The sequence below is a fragment of the Neoarius graeffei genome, chromosome 19 (genome assembly GCF_027579695.1).
Source record: "Neoarius graeffei isolate fNeoGra1 chromosome 19, fNeoGra1.pri, whole genome shotgun sequence".
Classification (NCBI taxonomy): Eukaryota; Metazoa; Chordata; class Actinopteri; order Siluriformes; family Ariidae; genus Neoarius; species Neoarius graeffei.
The window spans coordinates 21,182,208-21,201,750 of NC_083587.1; the positions used below are offsets into that span (position 1 = coordinate 21,182,208).

General features: G+C 40.5%; 1 protein-coding gene across 6 annotated transcripts in view; it reads right to left on the minus strand.

Annotated features, from left to right (window-relative positions):
• The window catches only part of relch (RAB11 binding and LisH domain, coiled-coil and HEAT repeat containing), a 121,484-nt gene that overhangs the window by 18,574 nt on the left and 83,367 nt on the right, over window positions 1–19,543 (minus strand). For 5 of the 6 annotated variants that reach the window (XM_060899857.1, XM_060899856.1, XM_060899854.1 and 2 more), the window contains 10 exons: window positions 17,527–17,598; window positions 13,485–13,625; window positions 12,712–12,876; window positions 11,545–11,692; window positions 11,255–11,411; window positions 8,317–8,440; window positions 8,109–8,157; window positions 6,798–6,877; window positions 6,337–6,443; window positions 681–780 (listed from right to left, as the gene is read on the minus strand). In XM_060899857.1, the coding sequence (XP_060755840.1) occupies window positions 681–780; window positions 6,337–6,443; window positions 6,798–6,877; window positions 8,109–8,157; window positions 8,317–8,440; window positions 11,255–11,411; window positions 11,545–11,692; window positions 12,712–12,876; window positions 13,485–13,625; window positions 17,527–17,598 (1,143 nt within the window). The remainder of the gene's footprint in view (window positions 1–680; window positions 781–6,336; window positions 6,444–6,797; window positions 6,878–8,108; window positions 8,158–8,316; window positions 8,441–11,254; window positions 11,412–11,544; window positions 11,693–12,711; window positions 12,877–13,484; window positions 13,626–17,526; window positions 17,599–19,543) is intronic. The other variant, XM_060899855.1, reaches the window with a different exon arrangement.

Below are 19,543 nucleotides of genomic sequence, written 5' to 3' on the forward strand. Positions count from 1 at the left end.
GCGAGAGAGAGAGAGAGAGAGAGAGAGAGAGAGAGAATGAAAGATAGGAGGAAGAAGAGAGAAGACAAAAAGAAAAACAACGGTAACAAAATAACCGCAGCGCTGACACACACACACAACATAACAACAACAAAAGAAGTACATAGAAGGAGCTGACCACAGACTAATGGGAAACAAAAAAGCTTCAAATCAAAGAGATGTAAGAGGCCAGGCCCTTGGCACTACATTACAACAACAGAGAGCTGATTTACTCTTCACCTTTCAACATTAATGTTTTTTCCACAGGGAAATGTGGGGGAATGGAATGAGGACTTCTGCTAAAACCATTCAGAATGATATCAGCAAGCGTGCAGCAGTGCCCACACACAGAGACAGACAGACACACACATACACACACACACACACACACGCTACGGCAGTGTCGAATACTGCTAGACACTCAGTGAAGCAGCGTGTACAGGGAGCACAATGCAAGAGAGAGGGGCACTAGAGGGGGAGCAGCAAGGCATCATCATTTAAATTCACTTAATCATAATGCAACATCGTCAATTAATGCATTTAAACAAAGCATGGACTATTTAAAGGAGTCATTTCTAATGACTGAAAATGATCCAAAATACAAAGAGCTGCTAGTTACAATGCATGTGTGTTTCCTCCAAAAGAAAAAAAAGCAGACTGACCTCAAACATGCGTGCAGCGGTGCAGCGAACGAGCGCAGACGTGTGGACGACGCCGTACCACAGCACGGTCAGCAGCAACTCATGGTAAGCTGGGTTCGCCCTAAATACACAGACACACAGAGAGGATCAGAAAGCTGTTCACATGTGGCAGCACAATTTCTACTCCAACTATCAGAACATATTCGAGGAAAAGTCTCCAAATCAATGTAAATGTCATTATTATTATTTAATTTTTATTTATTTTTTTAATAAAAAGCTAATCTAGATGGCTAGATTGGATGTAATGTAGAACGACCAGAGAGCCACCCCTGATCAAAGCTTTAAACCACAACAGGGTTTAGACTGTGTCCTCTAAAATGAAAGTTTATTTGTATAAACACGTGCCAAGTTAATTAAAAAAAATTAAATAAAAACTCTATTGTTTTGGATCACTTGGTTTGAATTATAAATGCATTGTCTTCTTTTTGCCTCGACAGCACTGTCACCCTATTAAAGCACAAACTGAACTTGAACTCAAAACAAAGGGAAGAAGAAACCGAGAGACAAGGCAGAAAAGCCAAATGAATGCTTTCAATATTCAAAACAGCAGTGTGCATAAGATCAGGCACCGATTTTACATCTATTTATTTAATTATTTGCCGATCGATTTTATCCAAAACGTGACTCACAAGCAAGATTCATACTGTACAAGCATACTGTAGTCGGGTAAGGGACCTGCTTGACTACAAAGAGGCTCTGTATCAGATTTGGGATTTGAACTTCCAACCTAATGGACATGGACTGCTCCCTGTCCACAAAATAAGGGACCTAGGACCAGGAATGTTCAAACTGCACAGTCAGCAGGAGAAGAGATGCTGTACAGAGATCCTGTATTAGTTCAAATTGGTTCTGTGAGAAAAACTTCTGTTGGAAGGAGTCTCCAGTATCAGTGTTAAAGCTGTCATGTTTTCAAACATGGGATAGAGTCTTCAGGATGGAGCGCTTTGTGGTTTCTCTGTAACATGAAGAGCTGCATGGTTGTCTTACAGAGCCTAATCTAGGAATTTGAAAATAGGGGACAGATCCCTCACTAGTTGTAGAAACAGGGGACAGAAAATATTAACATGGGTAAAAATATCCCTCATTTGTTCCAGTTAGTGGGGACAGAAAAATAAGTAATACATTGGTAGATATTTTCAAGAGTACATCTATAAACAGAACAGTTTTATTAATCTTTACTTTTAGAATATCATTAACATAATACTAATTTGAACTTTCAACAAGAAAAATTAAACAAATTACTCAAAAAAAACCCTAGCAATCATGTAGAATGTGTAAGATTACCAGGACTACAAAAATGCAGAAAAATAGGCTTTACTTATCCAAATGCACCTGTTGGTTCAAAAGTTAAAGTGCATAGAACCTCACAGCACAACATGAAGTTACCTTAAAATATAATATAAATGCCTCAGCTTTCATGTAAGAAAAAAAAAAACTATTAATACTAGTACTGTGTGCAGGCAGTCTCTCCTGAAGACTAAATTAAACAATAATTATAAACTAATAAAATAAATGGCTCAGGCTTCATAGAAGAAAAAAACAATTTGAACAGAATCTCACAGTATGATGCTGAAGCTGCCTAAACAATGGAAAATAAAATACCATTTTGGCAAAAATGTTGGCATCCATTAATTTCTTGGATTAAGTAAAAAAAAAAATAAAGTGCACACAGTCCTTCACTGTAAACATAACACACTTTCAGTAACAGAATTTAAGCCTATATAAACACTGACTTGCACATCATGCAATGTTGCCAGATACTGCTGATGTTTTCCAGCCTAAATGTGTTCAAAAGCCGCCAAAATCCACTTAAAACCGCCCAATCTGGCAACACTGCGCGCATGCTGCTTCTCTTGAACGTATACACGGAAGTAAGGCAGAAGGTAGTTTGTCGACGTCACCGCAAGACGATGCCAACGATTGGTCAAATTTGCGGGAAAGTTGCGGTGATTGGATAGAATTGCAACACCGCCCTGAATTCGCGGGGACTGGTTGAATTTGCGTTGATGTTGCAAATCGCGAAATCCTGGAGGGTCTGAATGTTATGTTTGGATGAGACAGAACGATGTGCCATGTGCTTTTGGGTATTTTTAAAACACTTCACACGACTGGTTGAGATACACTGTCTTCCGGTTCAGTGACCAATGATATAATAGTTCACAAAACTGTTTTACCCGCTAAATAAACCATTCGGAATACTTCGGTCCTTTCCGATATTTTCCGATTGGTGTGTAAACAACGCTGTATTTACCGCAGTGCTTGCTAGCTGGTGCTGACAAATTGACGCACAAGATTCAGTAAAACGCGACTACACGCTCTCTACTTATAAATGTGCGACAGAATGAATAGATACGCGATATCACTCTCGCGCCCAAAAAGTGGATGTGCGACAGACAGATAAAAAACGCATATTATCGCGTATTACGCACCCTAGATTAGGCTCTGGTCTTATTAACTTCAAGAGAAAGAGATATACAGAGGCTGTTGAGAGAAGGGGGAATTGCTTCATAGCTACATTAAATGTACAACCCCAATTCCAAAAAAGTTGGGACAAAGTACAAATTGTAAATAAAAACGGAATGCAATGATGTGGAAGTTTCAAAATTCCATATTTTATTCAGAATAGAACATAGATGACATATCAAATGTTTAAACTGAGAAAATGTATCATTTAAAGAGAAAAATTAGGTGATTTTTAAATTTCATGACAACAACACATCTCAAAAAAGTTGGGACAAGGCCATGTTTCCCACTGTGAGACATCCCCTTTTCTCTTTACAACAGTCTGTAAACGTCTGGGGACTGAGGAGACAAGTTGCTCAAGTTTAGGGATAGGAATGTTAACCCATTCTTGTCTAATGTAGGAATCTAGTTGCTCAACTGTCTTAGGTCTTTGTTGTCGTATCTTCCGTTTTATGATGCGCCAAATGTTTTCTATGGGTGAAAGATCTGGACTGCAGGCTGGCCAGTTCAGTACCCGGACCCTTCTTCTACGCAGCCATGATGCTGTAATTGATGCAGTATGTGGTTTGGCATTGTCATGTTGGAAAATGCAAGGTCTTCCCTGAAAGAGACGTCATCTGGATGGGAGCATATGTTGCTCTAGAACCTGGATACACCTTTCAGCATTGATGGCGTCTTTCCAGATGTGTAAGCTGCCCATGCCACACGTACTAATGCAACCCCATACCATCAGAGATGCAGGCTTCTGAACTGAGCGCTGATAACAACTTGGGTCGTCCTTCTTCTCTTTAGTCCGAATGGCACGGCGTCCGTGATTTCCATAAAGAACTTCAAATTTTGATTCGTCTGACCACAGAACAGTTTTCCACTTTGCCACAGTCCATTTTAAATGAGCCTTGGCCCAGAGAAGACGTCTGCGCTTCTGGATCATGTTTAGATATGGCTTCTTCTTTGAACTATAGAGTTTTAGCTGGCAACAGCGGATGGCACGGCGAATTGTGTTCACAGATAATGTTCTCTGGAAATATTCCTGAGCCCATTTTGTGATTTCCAATACAGAAGCATGCCTGTATGTGATGCAGTGCCGTCTAAGGGCCCGAAGATCACGGGCACCCAGTATGGCTTTCCGGCCTTGACCCTTGCGCACAGAGATTCTTCCAGATTCTCTGAATCTTTTGATGATATTATGCACTGTAGATGATGATATGTTCAAACTCTTTGCAATTTTACACTGTCGAACTCCTTTCTGATATTGCTCCACTATTTGTCGGCGCAGAATTAGGGGGATTGGTGATCCTCTTCCCATCTTTACTTCTGAGAGCTGCTGCCACTCCAAGATGCTCTTTTTATACCCAGTCATGTTAATGACCTATTGCCAATTGACCTAATGAGTTGCAATTTGGTCCTCCAGCTGTTCCTTTTTTGTACCTTTAACTTTTCCAGCCTCTTATTGACCCTGTCCCAACTTTTTTGAGATGTGTTGCTGTCATGAAATTTCAAATGAGCCAATATTTGGCATGAAATTTCAAAATGTCTCACTTTCGACATTTGATATGTTGTCTATGTTCTATTGTGAATATAATATCAGTTTTTGAGATTTGTAAATTATTGCATTCCGTTTTTATTTACAATTTGTACTTTGTCCCAACATTTTTGGAATCAGGGTTGTAACTGTACTGTATAAAAAGGTATGAGGTGTCTTTTTTTTAACTGATTAATGTAAATGTTGGCAAAGTGCTGTGGTACAAGTGGAGTAAGACATTTGGTGTTATTGGAAAAGGATCAACTTCGGGGTGGAAACAGATTTATATATAAATAAAAAATAAACAGTTATTCCACAAAATCGAGTCGTACATGAGCTGATAGCCGACGAGACGTGTAGCACCGAGGTGGCTATAAGCTATTTATGAGGAGATTGAGTGGAATAACTGCTTTATTATATCCACATTTACTGGATTTTGAGAAACAGAGCATTTTTTGTGTTTGCAAATTCGGTAAATAAAAACTTTACACAAAACATCCAACAAAATAATTTCCGCTTAGAATGTAAACAAACCGGCGAAATGACAGGAGCAATTTGTGAAAAAATACGATAAGTCTTGGGAAATGGAATATATATATATATATATATATATATATATATATATATATATATATATATATATATATATATATATTCTTGCCATCAAATACTTTTATTCCACATTTTGTTGCTCATTTTTTGGGGTTTTGTTTTCGAATAGTTTTTATTTCATCCTCGGTTGGTTCAGCAAAACACTTCATTGTGTTTTTCTCTACTCATAGTATATGAGCTGATAGCCTCGTAGTAGAGCAGCCAATCAGAGCACGCGATTGCTCATATCCAGTGAATGTGGATAGATATATGAAAATATCACACAGTACCAGATAAGAAAACTGATGAAACACTCAGTACGTTTACATGCACATCCAAATCGAGCTGCTGTCGGTAATCAAGCCAAGGGTCCCAGCAGGGGTGCCAGAGAAATCCAATCCTACATGCACACAAGGAAATCGAGCTATTGTGTGAGGTACATTGTGCACCCGAGCCACAGGTGGCGCTACACGCCCCATCGTGTTGGTACACTTCCGGTTGTCGTCATGAAGAAGAGCTATTCAAGAGTGTAAACAAAGTTATCAGTTCCGTGTTCTCCATTGCGCGTTTTTCTCCCGTCCATGAATTTTAATATATTCAACTCCTTAAGCTGAATGAGCATGAACTCTGTCTCCTCATTGCTCCAGAAGTGCACGTTTCTGCTCGCCATTTTCTCTTCTTCGTTTGTTCCTCCTGACCTCTTCTGCTGCTCGCTACTACTGTTGTCATGCCGACCGAGGCTGTCGTGTTTCCCGCTTGTGGTCTCGTCACTTCCGGAAGGGGCAGTGCTGAAGTAAGTAGCTCGACTACGTAGCTCGATAGGGTTTACATGCACTAAGTAGCTCGGCAAAAATCGCATAATCTAGGTCGTGTAGCTCGATTACGAGAAATCAATTTCGGTTCAATTTCAGCCGAGCTAAGGTGTTTCCATGGCATTTAGAACTTCGATTTCAGTCGAGCAACGGCAGAAATTCGATTTTCTCTATGTGCATGTAAACGCACTGACTGTGTCAAGCTTATGACTGGTGTGTTTAGTCCTACCCGAGCTCAACGAAAGAAGCTTTTAGACTGTCGAGAGGAGCATGCGAAAGAGACAGAGTAGTCATAACGTCCTCCAGGAAGCCCACCAACAGCTTTCGGTCTTCCTCCTGGGGGGGTAAAGCAATTACTCCAAATACTGCTTATCTAACTCAGTGTAACAGCATGATCAGTGGTACAAGTTTGCTAAGCAAATAGGTAAATATCGACTGAAATGCATCATTTTTTCATGGACAATAAACAGGGAAGTAACTTTTGGGATAATTATTTTCGCTGGGGGGTGGGGGGGGTGGGGGGAAGCAAAACCTACATGCGCATGTGCACATACACAGTTATTATTAGAAACCAGCAATGTACTGCATGTCTATGAGGTTTTAAATGAAATTTAACGAAAATCAGATTTCCAACATTTTCACATTAACTGCTGTATAAAAGAAGGGAGTGTGTGAGCATGAAGCTCTGACCTGGTTGTAGCATGTCAGGACCCCTGTTGCATAGATGGGCACCGTCGCCTTGGTCAAAATGCCATTACCGGCTGTGGCATCTAGAAGAAAACATTCAGCCAATTACAGGAATAATGACCTCCGAACGATCATGTTTTTTTTTTTTTACAGGTTTATCAGGGGGGTGGAAATGTTTAGGCGCCCCAGGAATTGCTCAGAAGTTCAATTAGAAAAGACATAAAATGGGGGGGGGGGAGGAGTTTTTGCATATTTATGCATCTCAACCTTTTGATTTCTACAGCCTGCATAAAACGCAAGTCATACTGTATTGTATTTCCATTAAAGCTGCCAAAACTAATATTGTTACTCAAATACCAGTTGAACGCTCATAATATATAAATACTAAAAATCTAATGCGGATGAGCCAATGCTTTACATTTCATAATCAAATTAGATAAATAATACTTAATCTTTTAAAAATAAATAAATAAAATTATAGAATACTTTATGTATGATAAAATCAAAAAATATCCAGGAGATTATTATATATACACAAGGAGATCACCATTGTGTTGCATCCTATGTAGTGAATTGTAAGCCATTTAGGATTTGGCCTAACTGTGCTGGAGACTTAAAAATATTCTTGTGTGATAAGAAAGAAATGGAAAAATCACAATAAACAATCTGCAATAACAAACCTTACTGCTAGTAAATTTATAGATTGATAAAATAACATCTTAAATATTATTGATCATGATTAAGGTATAATACCTTGTGATTTTATTTGTACATAAAAACACGATAATTTCCCTTTCAGTTGTTTATGTGATAAACACATAGTGTAGCCTTGCTAATTAATTAATTGTCCCATAGCCTATAGTTTGTGTTTCATCCGTCATGTTTTAATTAAAATATATACATAAGGCTGCATATCAGCATGATGTACACTGATGTAGTGGCTTTTAAGCAAAATTTACAATGATCCATCTAAGAACGTAGTATTTTTCCCAAGCCTGACAGATATAATCACATGTATTACACTCCCACTCGAGGATTGTGGACTAGTATGTTATTGTTCCAGGGTTGTCATTTAAAAATTTTCTGCAATTGACTGTATTTAGTCACGAACAGGGAAAGCTGATACAGACCTGCATGGACCAGAATTCAACCACAAGCTTGTTTAAAAAGCAGAACGTTGAAACACCGGGAGAAAAACCTCACTTACAATAGAATGTAGAAATACTAATTTAACACGGTATAACAGTGTTGTGTGTGTTCTTTCTCCCGCTGACAGGAAGGGTGTTATTCTTGGGGAAGTGAACTCTTGCTTACCCACGTTCTCCTCGGATAACCGCAGGATTTCTTGGAACTGAGGCTTCACCTTCGGGATGAGAGACAGAGAATAGAAAGTCCGACTGAGCTCAAACCAGCAACGCAAACTCGCATCGCATCGGCCAAAACCCAGCAATAAATCACACAAGGCACTAAATATAGGATCGACCACCACTACCACCCCACCCCAAATCCCGCTCTGACCCACCTTGGTGTTGGTAAACGTTTTCCCAAATGTCCTGCACAGCCGCCAGAAGAATCTGGAGAATTCGTGCACGCAGGTGGTGGAGGCTACGTTGATGCGGCCGACGATCTCTATGAGCTGAGGAAGACTGTGGCGAGAATACAGAGAGTCACACTCCGAAGAGGACCACACACACACACACACACACACACCACCATCCACTGAACAAACAGTGCAGAGAGGACCACCAATCAGGATTAAGTTAAACACAAGAAGAAACATGAGACAGATATTGATTGAATTTGATGTATAGTTTGGAATGTATGTGGAGTCATATAACAAAAAAAAAAGGGTACATGATGGAGAGAGAATTATAAACACACGAACACAAAGACAACCTGGCACCTCACAACTACCACAAACTCTTTAGTTTACTTGGAACCAGGGCTTTTAAAAACTTGTGTAACCCAGTGGACCAAAAAAAATTATTTCATCACATTTATTATAAATATAAATCCAACACTGATATAAATGTGTCATTATATTAATTTATTGGAGTCATTAAACCTTATTCCACCGCAGGAACTAAACCACTGTAAATGTATGAAATGTTCTGAATTATATTAGCAATCTTCTTATTCATGTTAATGCTCTCCTGAAACTGTATTGAATATTTTATTATACAAGATTATTATAGAGCTCAGTGCTACACTGTTCTTCATCGGCTTCTTATTCACTTTTCTTCTTCTAAACAATTTTATAGATAAGTATATCTGTCCATCTATCCATCCATATACCCATCCCTCTATCTATCCATCCAACATTGACAAATCCATCCACCACACATCTCTCTATACACCCATGTAACAATGATAAATCTATCTAATATTTATCTAGCTATCTATTTATCCAACATTGATAAATCCATCTACCCATCCCACTATCCATCTAAGATCTATACATCTAGTCATTCCTCTAACACTGATAAATCCATCCATCCATCTATCCCTATATCCCTCTATCCAACACTGATAAATCCATCTACCCATCCCACTAGTTATCCATCCAAGATCTAGCCATCCCTCTAACACTGATAAATCCATCCATCTCTTTATCTATCTATCCATCCATTCCACTAGCTATACATCCAAGATCTATCTATCCCTCTACCTAACACTGCTAAATCCATCCATCCCTTTATCGATCCATCTAACATCTATCCATCCATCTAACATTGATAAATCCATCCACCCAAGATCTATCAATCCCTCTAACACTTATAAATCCATCCATCTATCTATCCACCCATCTAACATTGATAAAGCCATCCATCCCTCCCACTAGCTATCCATCTAAGATCTATCCATCCCTCCAACACTGCTAAATCCATCCATCCCTTTATCTATCCATCCATCCCACTAGCTATACATCCAAGATCTATCCATCCCTCTACCTAACACTGCTAAATCCATCCATCCCTTTACCTATCCATCTAACATCTATCCATCCATCTAACATTGATAAATCCATCCATCCAAGATCTATCCATCCCTCTAACACTTATAAATCCATCCATCTAACACTGATAAAGCCATCCATCCCTCCTGCTAGCTATCCATCTAGCCATCCCTCCAACACTGCTAAATCCATCCATCCCTTTATCTATCCATCTAACATCTATCTCTGTTTATCTAACATTGATAAATCCATCCATCCATCCATCCTACTAGCTATCCAAAAATCTATCCATCTAGCCATCCCTCTAACACTGCTAAATCCATCCATCCACCCATCTATCTGTCCTTCCAGCCATCCATCGCAATCTCTTCATTTTCCCCATCTCTTTAATTTCTGTTTCTAAACTCCTGTTTAACCCCCTCTTTCTCAATCTCTTTCACTCACTGTCTGTATTTATTTTTCTCCATCTTCATATCCAACTCCTCCAGATTTCATTTCTCTCTCTTGCTTTCACACACACACACACACACACACACACACACACACACACACACACACACACACACACACACTTTTTATTGATCATTTCTCACTCCGTGTGTGTGTCTTAATCAACGTCCAATCTCTGTCTATATTTCTCTCTTTAATAAGTTGGGGTTACCAGCTCATAGCATTTTATTTCATATATTAATGCATTGCCCTTCTTGCATACCTAAAAATTACATTTTTAAATGATGTTAAAAATGAAATGAGCTTTGTTGTTTTTATTATCTACAAGAGGGAGAGAAAAAAAAAGAGGATGGTAAAGGAATGAATGTTTATAGCCGTTATAATGCAAGTGAATTAAATGTCGTTACGGTTTTGTGGATGTTCTACAACTATAAATGAAAAAATGGATTATATGTCAGTCTTTAATAAATAAATTGTAACTGCTGGCAAACTGCGGTGGTACAAAAGGAATAAAACACTGCCGGACATGCTGTTATAGGAAAATAATCAGCTTTGGATTGGTACATGTTATTCATCTTATCTGTCCGCATCACACCACATAATTGTTGATTGTTTTCCTATAACAAAATCACACACCTCTGGTTATATATTAAGAGCAACGGGTTTGTCCAACATATCCTCATTTTTTCCTAATACTTTATTCTTCAGGGTTTTTTTTTTCCAGTTTTACAGACTCCACAATTCTGCATTTTATTATTCTCCGATATTGCCAAACCGTGTAACACAAACTCTGGCAGTACAGACGGACTGCTACTGATCATGCCAAACAACACACAGAGTTAAGCTGAACTAAAAAAAACAAGAGAGAAAGAAACCAAGATAGAGAGACAGAGTTTGTTTGCTTTCTCTCATTCTGTGACATTCTCGTTGGGTCTCACTTTTAAGAGTGAGGACATATTGATGGAGAGAAAAAGAGCGAGAGTGTGTGTGTGTGTGTGTGTGTGTGTGAGAGAGAGAAGTGTGAGAGCACGTGTGGAAGAGAAAGCTGACTCACAGTTGATTGACCACCCACAGCAGGCTGTCCCACCCCGTAGTACCCTCGTGTTGGAGCTGATGTTCATACAGCTGCAGAAGTGCACCCAGCTGCTCCCTGCTGCCCACAATGAACGCCACGTCCTGCAGAGGAGACGCTGGGCGCGGGAACCGGGTCACTGCGGGGTCACACACACACTCCCATAAGAGCTCGGCCCATAAAAATCACCTGACATAACTACTGCACAGGAATGACTGAGCACATTAATAACACACTGAAACCAAAGCAAAGCTGGAACTAAGAGTGTTCACCCTCAATGGGCGTGATATCACTCTGCAGCGTGGCTCGACTGGTAAATGGTGCGTTCTGGAGCACCACGCCGAACAGCGGAGGGATTAAAGACTGCAGAGCCGAGAGGAACACATGCAGCTTGTGCTCGTCCAGACCGTGTTCACCCTGCTACACAGAGAGAGAGAGAGAGAGAGAGAGAGAGAGAGAGAGAGAGAGAGAACACAATGTGATGAAAGACACAGTACACTACTGTACAAAAGCACATGCAAAGAAATGCTATAGAGCAAAGATATCTTCAAAAATAATGAAATGTTTCATAAAAAAAATAAATAAATAAAAATGTACTCTCAGGTAAAATTTTTAGAAGATAACGAGCTGTAAGTTTTACTGAGCATCTTGCAGAACCAGTCACAGTTCTTCTGGACACTATCACAATTTGTGCAGCAAAACCCGGTAGCCTTCATTATGTTTTTTTTTTTTGTCTGAAAAGTGTCTCTTATGCAATATGCTGCTTTCCTTACTGACACACAAAATTTTTTTTTTTGTCACATGTAATTTTATGGTGGAAGTCATCAAATAAAAATCTATACCAAAAGTTTGTCTAAAAAAGAAGGGGGGGGGGGGGGGGGGGGGGTTTGCTCCTAAGACTGTTGCACAGTATTGTACACATCAGAAAATTAGGTCTACTTGGTCCAAATATTCACTCAGTAAATCATGAAAAGGAGCTGCGTGGTGCAGCAAAAACAGAACGGAGATCATGTTTGGCAGCACAATTTCTACTTACTTGAAATCCCACACGATCCAATTTTACCCTTCAATAAGATCCATTATATTCCTCATAATCCTGCCAGTTATTTATATAGATAAGTGTAAGGCTTGAATGTAACTCGTCTAAAAATAAATAAATAAATAAATAAATAAATAAATGAGTCACTGTGTATGTGAGAACATGAGACGCAAAATGAGTTTAGTCATCCACCTTAGCTATTGTTTAGTTAATTTGCTAATTAACAACCTCGGAAAGCGTCAAGCAGACGTGCGCTGCATTTCTCATATCTTCACTCAGGGAACTGGCGTGACCGCTCGACAATGCTAATGATTGGTGCAGTGATTGGTGCACTACACAAAATAAATGGCGACAAAGAATAAGAAGGTGTGCGCGCGCGCGTGTGCATGTGTGTTGTAACCTGGAGCAGCTTTTCGATGCGGTTGAGCAGTGAAGGGACGAGCTGAGACTGCAGGTTGCCGAGCTCTGTACTCCATGCAGCGAAGGCAGGAATAAACACCTGATGTGTGGCACTGACCACTCTCTCCGACAGATCACCCAAAGACAGCAGCATCAGTTCAAAGCCCTGTTTCTCACACACACACACACACACACACACACACACACACACACACACACACACACACACACACACACAAAAAATCAGAAATCAAAACGTTATAGGCAAGGAACCTTAGAGAGCAGAACAGTAGATAAAAACAATACAGAGTTCAATAAGTGAATCCTGATTCCATAGTGAAAGTTGCAGCTTTAAAACATACAAATAAAACTCCCAGTTTAGACCCAGTTGGGGGAAAAAAAAAAAAAACCACACACACACATGGCAATGAAACACGCAATGCCAAGGACACACACAGGCATACACAGGGAAGGCGAGGAAACAGACAGAGGTAAACACAGAATGCCAAAGAAACACATAAGGAGAACCAGGGAAATTCAAAGGAACCCAGGAAAACACTCCGGGATAAAATACAAGGACCTAGTAAAACACAGTTACAACAAAAACACAAGATATTTGCATGGGGAAGAACAGAGATGTACACAAAGTCCCAGGAAAACTCATAAGAGCACATATGGAAACCTGGGGAAGCATACAGTGACCCATCCATGAATAAGGACACACAGAAACACAGGATAACCCACAGGGATGCACATCGAAACACACGCACACACCTGGGTGTATTTGTCTGGGTCATCAATGTAGCCCATGATGATACCCAGGCTTTTGACAACTGCCTCTCGCACCATATCGGCCTTGTCCTCCGCCAACATCTGCTGCAGCATGGACAGCACCAGAGAGCTGCGGATCTCCTTCTGTGTAAACACACACACACACACTTATGGTAATGCGGCTAAGGAAGAGACACAACATGTTATAATTAGAACTGCAGTTTCTGGTCTGTATCAACACATTCACAATCACTAAGCTAAACAGACAGATACGTAATGTAATTACACACCTTAAGCCCTTTTCTTACTAATGCGGCAATTTGAAACCGCCCACATATACAGTGCCGTGCCAACACTTGGACTTGTTGAAAACAAATAGTAGAGGAGTGTGTTGAAGTGTGCTATCTTACTAGAAGTACAACTTTTAAAATTGACCAGGCAAACCACAGTAATTAAAATTTAAAGTAATTCTTTTATCAAATAAATAAATAAATAAGAATTGCTAGACATTTGAAATTTCATAAAAATGTGATTTTTTATATTTAGTATGCATTTAATGCTTTAATTTAAATACAATATTTTATTATATTAAAACTATAAAAACACTGTTTACTATAAAATATCTCATCTCATCTCATTATCTCTAGCCGCTTTATCCTTCTACAGGGTTGCAGGCAAGCTGGAGCCTATCCCAGCTGACTATGGGCGAAAGGCGGGGTACACCCTGGACAAATCGCCAGGTCATCACAGGGCTGACACAGACACCCATTCATACTCAGATTCACACCTACGGTCAATTTAGAGTCACCAGTTAACCTAACCTGCATGTCTTTGGACTGTGGGGGAAACCGGAGCACCCGGAGGAAACCCACGCGGACACGGGGAGAACATGCAAACTCCAAACAGAAAGGCCCTCGCCGGCCCCGGGGCTCGAACCCAGGACCTTCTTGCTGTGAGGCGACAGCGCTAACCACTACACCACCGTGCCGCCCTACTATAAAATATGCTCTGTATTTTTTTTCAATAATCTTTCATGAGGCTATTACTAGTCCAAAAAGTTGTTAACCCCTGTCTCACAGAATAAGTGTATTAAAATGATCCCCCCCCAAAAAAAATCAAATATTATTCTTTTTTTTTTTGCTCTTCTTAAAAACATATGAACCATCTTCTCTCTTACTTGCATGTTGCATCTTTTTACAAATGCCTGATCGACTGAACGTTCTGTACTTTGAACAGAATTTGTCTGCTTGCCACGTTTAACTTTAGAAAACCTAAAGCCTTAAAGTGGTAGTCTGGGCACTTCCTTTTATTTTTAACTGTAACTTAATGATAGTGTAATATATCATGATATACTTTTGCAGTATTTTCTAGCACAAACTCTTAGGCCTTTGGTTATATACCAGTCATATTGAACATAAAAGGTTAATAACAAACCAAAGAAAAAAAGTTGTTACTGGAACTGTACAAGTCTGTGGGCCATTTTTACAACTTGTGCCAAAGTTGTGTTTAAGAACAAAGAACATCTTGACTAAGCCAAGTTAGCTGCCACAAACTAATCAAAATCCACTGTGATCTAGCAGGGAGGCGATTGAAAGGCATCTACACATGGAGGAAAGTCTGAGCTTTGGATTTCACAGAAAAACATGACACGATAATGCATTTCATCATACAACCCCAAAACAGAAAAGGTTAGGACAGTATGGAAAATGCAAATAAAAGAAGAAAAGCAGTGATTGCAATGAAATGCAAGCAGAGGGGAACCGTCAGGGCTTTCTAGGTCTTCAGAGAAAGCCCAAACATATCAGCATTTCAAATGCTGTATTTAATTTCTTTCATAATTTCATTATAATTATTCTCTTCTAATTCGGCCTCATTTTCTATCAAATTTGCTTCAGAAATGAAAGGGTTACTGTCCTGGAAACAATAAAATAAAGTTATCCAGTGAGATTTTTGTGTTCATTGTCTCCAAGCTGAGAAAGGTTTAGAGCTGGCTCACTCATTGGTTCGGACTTCGTTGTCAGGACAGAAGGTCATGGCAGTGTATGTTTATGTAAGAAGTGACAGATGAATTAACCAATCAGATTTTGATTTATAGTGGGAGGGACGGCGGCACGGTGGTGTAGTGGTTAGCGCTGTCGCCTCACAGCAACAAGGTCCGGGTTCGAGCCCCGTGGCCGGCGAGGGCCTTTCTGTACGGAGTTTGCATGTTCTCCCCGTGTCCGCGTGGGTTTCCTCCGGGTGCTCCGGTTTCCCCCACAGTCCAAAGACATGCAGGTTAGGTTAACTGGTGACTCTAAATTGAGCGTAGGTGTGAATGCGAGTGTGAATGGTTGTCTGTGTCTATTGCCGCTTTTCCACTACAAACGCGGCTGAGTCGGGCTGAGCCGTGCCGTGCTGAGTCGGGCTGAGCGGGGCTGTTGGAGTTGTATTTCGACTACAACCGCACTGAACCGTGCTGGCTGGAAGTGGGTGGACACTTTGGGTGGAGTTAGCGAAAGTGGGTGGACGTCACGTGATGTCGTTAAGCAGCGCAAACAGTGACATCAGTGAGCTTTTAAGCGGTAGTCTCACGACCCGAATAGTAAACAATAAACATGGACATGGAGTCGTTAGTGTTGCTGGTCTTGGTTCTGTGGCTTGTTGTCGCTGACAACGCCAACAGATACTGGCAAGAGCGTATAGATGAGGCGAGGCGCATAAGGCTTCAGAAATTCTCGTAATTCGTAATTCTTCTTCTTCCGGGTTTGCGGTGTTTACAGATCCCAGCATGCTCGCGGGGCGTGTGTGGGCATGTGAGGACACTCCTCCTCACCAATCAGTGCACAGGGGAGTGTCTGCTCACGCCCCCAGCCTCACTCGGCTCGGTTTGGCTCGCTTCAGCCCCACTCCAAAACGGTGCGAGTTTTAGGGGCTAAGCAGGGCTGAAGCGAGCTGAGTCGTGCTGATTTTTGGTAGTCGAAACGCGAGCCGTGTCGGGCTGAAGTGAGCTGAAGCGAGCTGAAAAAGGGTAGTGGAAAAGGGCCATTTGTGTCAGCCCTGTGATGACCTGGCGACTTGTCCAGGGTGTACCCCGCCTTTCGCCCGTAGTCAGCTGGGATAGGCTCCAGCTTGCCTGCGACCCTGTAGAACAGGATAAAGCGGCTAGAGATAATGAGATGAGATGAGTGGGAGGGACCAAAAAAAAAAAAATTTTATCGCCCTAGGCCTTCTCGAAGGCCAACGCGAGCTTAACAGTGAGTCAGCACAGCAGTGAAGTCACCTTCCAGCCCGTGTAGCGTTAGCGAATGCTAATAAAGCGGTCAAGCCAGTGCTATTGAGAGCAAGCAGCACAGGCTAACGATGGAGAAACTAAGATTTCTGTCTCCAGAATCTTCTTCCACATACGCGCTCACCGCAGTGGTTTTCACTCAGACTTCAGTATTCATTTCCCTGTGTAAATTTACTTAGTTACTTTTAAAAAATCAACATCTACAACTACACACACAACAGAGCGACCTGGCAACCTGCCGCTAATCCCTTGCAAAATCCTTTGCCCTGTTGCTTTTTTGGTGTCTGGCTAAGTTTTGATTGAGCTCAAGTCCCCATCTCTAATAATAACGGTTCGCCACTGAATACAAGTGAAAGTAAATTCAGAGGACAGTGTGAACCCAAGATATTTCATGTTCTGTCTGGTCAACTTCAATTCATTTCTTAATATACATCCATTCCTGTGTTTCAAGTCTGTAACACATTCCACAAAAAAAGTTGTGACATGGCAATTTAGGGCTAGTAATGAGGTAAAACAATTAAATAATGATGCAATTTGAAAAAGGTGATGTTAATCATGATCTGGGGGGAAAAAAAAAATCAACATCCAGGAAAGTGTAGAAAATTATAGAAGCAAAAACACATCATGGTGGATCGAATGCATTTTGGGAAATCTTGACAAATTTCGACAAAGTAAGGTTTATAAACGTTCTTAAAATGTACTAAATGGGATTCGATGATGGAACCGATGACATCCTGGGTGTGATGTAGTCTTGCCAGTAAGATGATGGAGTCTTACCGGTAGATAGGGGGCCAGCGCTCCACAGGACTCGGCCACCAGCAGCCTCCTCTCTGGGTACTTGTGGTTTATCTGAACATAGACACACATACACACAGAAAACCAGTCAAGTCAAAGAAGACACAACATGATCAAGAGGCCTGACCACATGATTGCTTTCCCTGCAGTGTGTTTACCAGCTTCCCCCTCACAAGCCTGATCATCTTATTGCCAAAGTCAATGACGGAGCTGAAAATTACTGTTTTGTGGTGTAGCTAAGATAAACAGGTGTATACTCACAATTAAATAAAACTACAAGGGCATTTATGGCTAAGAACAAACTCACAGAGGGCGTTAGTAGGACTATGATCATCACACACTATCGCTTTGATGACCTAGCGGGATATTACACATCTGTAAAGAGTACACTACGTCTGTTTTTCTCATATTTATGAGAATCAAATGTGAATGGAAGAAAACAACTTGTGAGGTCTGTTTGACTGGTCCTCGTGTGGGAACACTGTATTTAAATTAAAATTTCCTTTGTATTCCAAGTGATTTAAAAAAAAAAAGTTAAAATCAGAGTGTGAGTGGATAATAAAGTTCCACAAACATTAGCCTTCATTGCAATTCTGTACCATTTTGTTAGGTCTGTGCTTATAATAATGATTAAACTGTAATAAAAGATAGAGGACTTTCACCGACATCACAAATTTTTGTTTATCACGCAACGTCCATCATATTGCCAGGCAAATAAATAAATAAATAAATAAATACAAACCACCCATCCACAACAGTTAATAATAAAAATCGAGATGACTGCAATCAGTACAATCTCTCTGAAACGATTAAAAATTTATTTTATACCAGCAGACTGCATTACATCCAAAAGCTGAAACATGCAGGCATCACAGATCCATATAAATTTACTCACAAACATATTTATTTATTATTTATTCTGCACATCTCTCTCTCTCTCTCTCTGTGTGTGTGTGTGTGTGTGTGTGTGTGTTCGTTCACCGCTTCAGATGGATTAAATGCAGGGAGGAATTTCGCTGTGCTTGAATGTACACATGAATAAAATAAAAGCTGCTTCTTTTAAATTTACCCACAAATGTATTTATTCCACTTGAAGTGTTCGGCAAACCAGCTACCAGATTTGGGACACTACGACATCCTGAACTATTTAGTATTTGGAACTTCTAAACACACCGGACATGCTAAAGGCACACAAAAGTACAGATGGCTACCAATATTTCGAGACAGGTTTCGTGCCGGAATTTTCTGGGAAATTCCCAAGAAAGAAAAATACTTTATTATGACAAAGGTAAGCTTAAACGTGGACTTCTGACAGTCATAAACAAGCCAGGGCTGAGCTCTAGGATATTTTATGGTGTTTAGCCTTGTCTACATTATCAGTACATAAACATGCTGCTGCTCAAGCCAAGCATTAGGTCTAATAAAATATAAATCGCATCCTCAGCCCACATCCAGATCTATATTTTAAAGGAACAGTCCACCGTACTTCCATAATTTAATATGCTCTTATCTGAATTGAGACGAGCTGCTCCGTACCTCTCCGAGCTTTGCGCGACCTCCCAGTCAGTCAGACGCGCTGTCACTCCTGTTAGCAATGTAGCTAGGCTCAGCATGGCCAACGGTATTTTTTGGGGCTGTAGTTAGATGCGACCAAACTCTTCCGCGTTTTTCCTGTTTACATAGGTTTATATGACCAGTGATATGAAACAAGTTCAGTTACACAAATTGAAACGTAGCGATTTTCTATGCTATGGAAAGTCCGCACTATAATGACAGGCGTACTAACACCTTCTGCGCGCTTCGGCAGCGCAGTGATATCTGAGCTCCGTATCAATGCGCTGCCGAAGCGCGCAGAAGGTGTTAGTACGCCTGTCATTATAGTGCGGACTTTCCATAGCATAGAAAATCACCACGTTTCAATTTGTGTAACTGAACTTGTTTCATATCACTGGTCATATAAACCTATGTAAACAGGAAAAACGCGGAAGAGTTTGGTCGC